Genomic DNA, 6,679 nt, shown 5'->3' with positions numbered 1-6,679 from the left:
TTAGTCCTCCCCTTGTGGCTCTATTATGAGAGCATACAATTCTTATTAAGGCTAAATTAGATCTTACTATGGCCTCAGTCTCTTAACTGATTTCACATTTTCTGTCTCTTTGTCTTTCTCTGAGGCAATTTATAAGGTTGCCCAGCATGTTTGCTGTCTCATTCTTTCTTCAGCTGCATCTAATCTGTTTTTTATTTTTTAATTTTTTTTGAGAGACACAAGTGGGGGAGGTGTATAGAGAGGGGGGAGAGAGAGAGGGAGGGAGGCTCTGCGTTGACAGCAACAAGCCTAATATGGGGCTGAAACTCACAAACTGGAAGATCGTGCCCTGAGCCGAAGTCTGATGCTCAACCAGCTGAGCCACTCAGGTGCCTCTCTGATCTTCTTTTCTTTCTTTAATATTTAAAATTTTTTAAAAATTTATTTTTGAGAGACAGAGAGAGACAGCACAAGCGTGGGAGGATCAGAGAGAGAGAGGGAGATACAGAATCGGAAGCAGGCTCCAGGCTCTGAGCTAGCTGTCAGCACAGAGGCTTACACGGGGCTCGAACCCATGAACTGTGGGATCATGACCTGAGTTGAAGCCAGACGCTCAACCGACTGAGCTACCCAGGCGCCCTTCTCATCTTTTTTTCAATTAAAAATTAAAAAAAAAAATCTGTTTTAACCTCATCTATTGTTTTGGTTTTTAATTTAATTTCTGAAATTTCTATTTGGTTCTATTCCAGTACCTCTTTGATCATTTTAAAGACACTATTATACTAATGGTAAATTATCTAAAAAAGAAATAAAACGATTCTGTTTGCAATAGCATCAAAAATAATAAAATACTTAGGAATAAATTTAACCCAGAAAGGTAGAGATCTTGACACTGAAATCCGCAAGACACTGATGAAAAAAATTGAGCAAGACACATACAAAGAAACAGAAAGGTATTCCGGGTTCATGGATTGGAAGAATTGATATTGTTCGAATGTACGTGTTGCCTGAGACCATCTATAGACTCCATGTAATCCGTATCAGGATTCCAGTGGCATTTTTCCAGAAGTAGAAAAAATAATTCTGAAACTTATATGGAATCACAAAAGACCCCAAGTAGCTGAAGTCGTCCTGACAAAGAAGAACAAAGTGGGACTCATGACACTTCCTAACCTTCGAGCTATGTTATAAAATCTGCATTCGTCAAAACAGACCAGTTCTGGTGTAAAAGCAGGTACCTAGACCAGTAGAACAGACTAGAAAGCCCAGAAATAAACGCATGCATGATCAATTAATGGATGACAGCTAGAATTTGAAGTAGGTTTTTTTTTTTTAAGTTCCTATTTATTTATTTTGAAAGAGAGATAGTAAGCAGAGGACAGGCGGAGAGAGAATCCCAAGCAGGCTCCCTTCTGTCAGAGCAGAGCCCGGTGTGGGGCTTGAACCCACCAACAGTGAGATCATGCCCTGACCGAAGTCAAGAGTCATGCTTAATTCACTGAGAGCCACCCAGGTGCCCCAAAATAGGCTTTTAAGTAGCTAAGTTTAAGCGGTAAAGGTAGGGAATGTTTACACCTATTGCATTGAAAACAGGACTTCAGAGCTCATGTATTGAGAAATTTTGAAATGTCTTTATCTGTCTTCTCTTTCCTTTTCCTTGTTGTAGGAACCTGCGCAGTGCAGAAAAATGAAAATAGATGGTAGCAATCCAGACTTCCGCAAATGGCCCAGAGACTCTGGGCATCCGGAGCACAGTGTAGAGAAGAGGTAGAAGGAGCCTATCTCAGGTCGAGCGGTGAGGAACAGGGCAGACAGAGGATGTGAAAATGCTCAACAAGGGTGGCTAGCTGCCCCATTGCCCATTTCCCCTTGGGTGACTGAGCAACTGTTGACAGCCAAAATGGCAACATGAATTCATGCAGCAAATGAAAACATTTAAAACGCCTTGTCGCAGTGTAGATGGATGCGTTAACACTAGTCCTCCCGCAGACCGTTTCCAGATCTCTCGTTTCCAGATCTGCCATGTTCATTCGGGGCAAGTTCATCCATCAGCCTTTTCCAAAGTCTCTTCCCCCTGCCTGGAATAACCTTGCCCTCCTTTTGTGCCTTTCTGCTGCGCAGGCTGTTACTTTTCTTCTAAGGCTCAAGTCCAGTATAATGTCTCCTGCGAAGAATCTCCTGGGAAAAATTAGTTGTTTGATTCTCTGGGGTGCTACAGCATTTGAACAGACCTCTTCTCTTTGTGCTGGGAGCTCTCTCAAGGCTGCGCCCACAGTTTATTTATCTTTCTTTGCATCTCCCCTTAGTGCCAGTCCACGGTGACTGCCTGATGGCAGACGCTCAGAAGTGTTGGTCGCATGTATGAATGAATCCCTTACCCAAGGCTTGCACACATCTGGTTCCACAGCATCTGCTGTGGGGGCAAAACAAAAATGAATTCCCGCGATAGCTCTTGACAGCAAAGTTGTTATTTTGTATTCTTTCACTGGAAGCTTCCACTTTTTTGTTGTTATAACTGATAAATCCACACTGGAGCAATTATCCCCAATCGAATGACTACAAGAAGACAGTTTATAGTCTTTAGAAACCACAAGGAGAGAGCTGGTGAAAATGCTGCCTGGACAGAATATAGACTCTGCAGTTTTTACTCTAAAGATACATTCGCAGTCTAATTAAATTGAAATCAAAGAGAAGTAGCTTCTTTAGGAAGAGTAGGAGGGCTTTGCATGTTTTTATGGAGAAATGAGGAAGTCAACTTTTTCTTTTGATCTTCTGTCATAACTGGGAAAACATTTGATAAGCCAGAAGATCCTAGCCATTTTCCAGAGTGGAAGGAAAAAAGTCCATTAAAAATGCCAAGTGTTCAGTGGACACTTTGATATCCGTAATGCTCTGAGGTTTCCTAATCTTTGTTATGGAGGTAGTTTAGGAAGCTCCCTCCGTGACTGTATGGATTCATCTGTTTAATTCAGTAAGTGCGTATCAGTCCTGTTCTATGTGCTGACTGCCGTGCCGGAAGCAGTAGACGAGATCGGAAAGAGTTGAGATTAAAAAAAGAACAAAATCTGCTACTATTTTTCTAGAATTCCTAGGGCTCTCTGGGAACCTCGTCTCTTTCCCACCTTGAGAAATGGCAGGGGGGAGGGAAGTGAAGGGTTACTCAGACAAGCATCTTGAATAAATTTGAGGGAGTAGCAGGTGCCTAGGGAGGCTGTTACGGAGGTGCCATGCCATTTCGTTAAAGACAGAATGAAAAGTTACTTCCTTCTGATTTAAAAATATTGGTCACAGAGGTGCTTAAAATTTCATTATGGAGTTAGCTTCACTGTTTAGTTGTTCTTTCTGCTGTGGTCATGTGTGGAGAGACGGATATGGAAGAAAAGAGGAAATGGTTTAAAGATATTTTAAAGCTGATTCAAAGGCTGGAGAGATGAGCAAAGCTTGTCCGTTGACTTTGTTTTGTTTTTAACGGTGGATATGGCACATAGGCCATGAACTTGACTGTGAACTTGAGTCTGAACGTGAGCGATGCCAGTGGCGATTTCAGTCGTGTTAGCATCTTCGGTCCCTGCTGCGTACCAGATCCTCCAGGGGAATCAAAGATGAAGAGGTCACGGTTCTTGCTCATGAGAGGTATGACATCTTGCCCAATGAGTAAGTTGGGGGGACAGATCAGAGAAGAGGCGAAAGGCTGTGAGAGAGGTGCAAAGTGCTGTCAGGGTAGTGAGGTGGAGCTGATAACATCTACCGGTTGGGGTCCATCAGGAAAAGTACTGTAGAGGTGGTGGCATTTGAAATGGATGTTTTAAGTTAGGCAATACTTTGAGATTAAGCAGAAGGGGGGCTGTATCACTTCAGAAGTCCTGCTCTTGAATTTCATATTCTACTGTCACCATAATTATAAACGTTTTTTGGACATCAGCTGGTAGTTAGTTTGGCTGCATGGTGTATGTTTGGGGGGTTGTTTGGGGAGAAGCGGGAAAGGTGGCTGCGTGGGGGCAGAAATCTTTGAAGGTTTGAGCAGAGCTTTGCAGTGACGGTGCTTCATGAATTGTAACCAGAAGCCGTGTGAACTCATTCCAGTTACAAGAGCAGATTGCAGTGGATCGATGGTCACAGTTGTCAAGACGTAATGAAAGCACAAAATGAGCAAAGTCAAGAGAGTCAGTCAAAGAGTTCTTAGGCTTGACACCAAAAGATGACCCAAAAAAGGAAAAATTGATAAATTGGATCTCATCAAAATTCAAAACTTTGACTTTCTGGAGTATCCTGTTAAGAGGATGAAAAGTCACCTACAGAATGGGAGAAAAATATTTGTAAACCACATATATGTGTAACAAAGAACCAGTATCTAGAATGTAAGATCTCTCAAATCCCAGTGGTTAAAAAATAATTTGAAAATGGGTAAAACACATGAACAGAAGAGGTATACAGATGGTAAATAAACATAAAAATATTCAGCATCATTAGTCATCAGGGAAGTGCAAATTGAACCCACGATGGGATAGCACTACACAACTATAAACATGTCTTCAGCAAAAAAATAGTGACAGCACCACATGCGTCGAGGACGGGGAGAAACTGGGTCATTTGTCCATTGCTGATGGGAATGTGAAATGGCACAGTCACCCTGGAGAACAATTTGATGTAGCTTATAAAACTGTATGTGCAATTAGCATGTTTCTAAAAGTTTAGGAAAATGATATTCACGTAAACATGAACAACAGGAAAGTGTTGAGGTCAAATGCCAAGCAGAGTTACTATGAGAAAAAAGGCAAGTAAGGGGCCAGACAACATCCTCACCAACCATGAAAGCATGCTAGAAAGATACAGGCTCCAAAGTAGGTCTGTAAGGTTAGATTATTTTTAAAAATCGGAGAAATTAAGAAAGATCATACAAGTCATTTAAGAGTAACATGAAGAAGAATTCACCAACTCAGAAGTGAAGTGACAGAATTCAAGATTAGACTTAGAAATAAATAATGAAAAGAAAACAATTTTAGAAATGAAGATTAAGTTAGAAGGAACAGGAAATACATCAAATAAAGGAGAAAAGATGGAAAAATACTCAAATGTGAAACAAGATAAAAACGAGTCAACAGAAAATGACAAAATCAATGATCTGCTAAGAAGATCCAACACATACATGAGAAGAAGGTAATAGAGCAAAGAAATCACACAAATACTAAAATTATAATTGGGAAATTTGCCAACATAAAAAAAATGGAGAATATCCACTGAGAGAATACCTTTAGACCTGAGGATACCAACCTAGAATGGCCAGCATAAAACACATTCCAGGAAAAATTACCGATGCTTAAGGAAAGAGAGGATATCTTTTGGATATCTGGGCAACATTCGTATATTACCCATACGTGAAAGGAAAGAAGGTTATCATTAGTCTTTTTGAGGGTCACGCTCTGCGCTAGGAGGAAATGGACGAACGCATCAGATCCGCAGAGAAAGAAAATGTGAGCCAGGGAGGGATTCTATCTATATGTTAAGCATAGGACTCTTGATTTTGGCTCAAGTCATGATATCATGGTTTATGAGTTTGAGCCCCACGTTGGGCTCAGCGCTGACAGCATGGAGCCTGCTTGGGGTTCCCTTCACCCTGCTGCATATTCTTTCTCTCTCTCTCTCTCTCTCTCTCTCTCTCAATAAACACTTTTTAAAAATTAAAAAAAAATAAAATTTTGGTTAGTAGAGGCAAGAACAATTCTCTTGATCTTCCCCTGTGGCATTTTCTATGTTTACCTGGCTGTATGTGTAACACAGCAAGATCCTGGATGTCTCTCTGTGCTTCTGGGAGTCTTGGCAGATGCGGCTGGGTGGGGGATGGATTAGGCGTCAGGACTCACCCCTCTCATGGTTCTCCTTCTGGGAGAACAAATGGCTTTTCTTCAAGGAGGGAGCAACAAGGCTCTGGGCTTTTTTTTTTTTTTCTTTAAAAAAATTTTTTTTAATGTTTTTTATTTATTTTTGAGAGACAGAGAGAGAGAGTGCGAGCAGGGGAGGGTCAGAGAGAGAGGGAGACACAGAATGTGAAGCAGGCTCCAGGCTCTGAGCTAGCTGTCAGCACAGAGCCTGACGCGGGGCTCGAACCCACGAACCGCGAGATCATGACCTGAGCCGAAGCCGGACACCTAACTGGCTGAGCCACGCAGGCGCCCCTGGGCTTTTCTAAAACTACCTAAATCTTGTGCCCATGAACTTACGGTGCTTGTTGCTTGGCTGCTACTGGTCAATCAGGACTTGCTCTTTGAAGAAGTAAGCAAAGGTGTCCCTCACGCAGGCCAAGTTCCAAGGCAGAATGACAATAAGTACACAGAGGCACCTGTGCCTCTGAAAAGATGAAGATGTTGGTAGAGTCAGAGTGTTCTGGAAATGTGCTTTTCATTATTACTAGTAACGGTAACTTGGTAGGAAGATGGATGTACAAGGTACGTTGGAAGTGATCCCCACGTCACCCCTCCTTTTCACCAGTGTAATGGTGTTTCTCGGTCTTGGGTCTCGATGTGCCCCCAACAGTGCTTTATTGTATTGTTTCATTTTTGTGATACAGATTCTTTAAAAAGACCCATTTCTCAGTTGACAATACACTTTACTGTAAGATCGCTGCACTATTACATTGCTCACATTAGGTTACAGAAATCCACTAGAAGGTTTGGTTTATGTACTAACATCGTCTAAGGATAGG

At 41.8% G+C, this 6,679-nt stretch overlaps 1 protein-coding gene across 1 annotated transcript in view; it reads left to right on the top strand.

The window, feature by feature from the left end:
• The first annotated feature begins 3,470 nt into the window (after positions 1-3,470).
• The window catches only part of LOC115275972 (histone-arginine methyltransferase CARM1-like), a 173,523-nt gene continuing 170,314 nt past the window's right edge, over positions 3,471-6,679 (top strand). The window contains exon 1 of the mRNA XM_029919685.1: positions 3,471-3,612. Within this exon, the coding sequence (XP_029775545.1) occupies positions 3,471-3,612 (142 nt within the window). The remainder of the gene's footprint in view (positions 3,613-6,679) is intronic.

Source organism: Suricata suricatta, chromosome 13, assembly GCF_006229205.1.
Source record: "Suricata suricatta isolate VVHF042 chromosome 13, meerkat_22Aug2017_6uvM2_HiC, whole genome shotgun sequence".
NCBI lineage: Eukaryota > Metazoa > Chordata > Mammalia > Carnivora > Herpestidae > Suricata > Suricata suricatta.
This window is presented reverse-complemented; position numbering and strand designations above follow the sequence as displayed.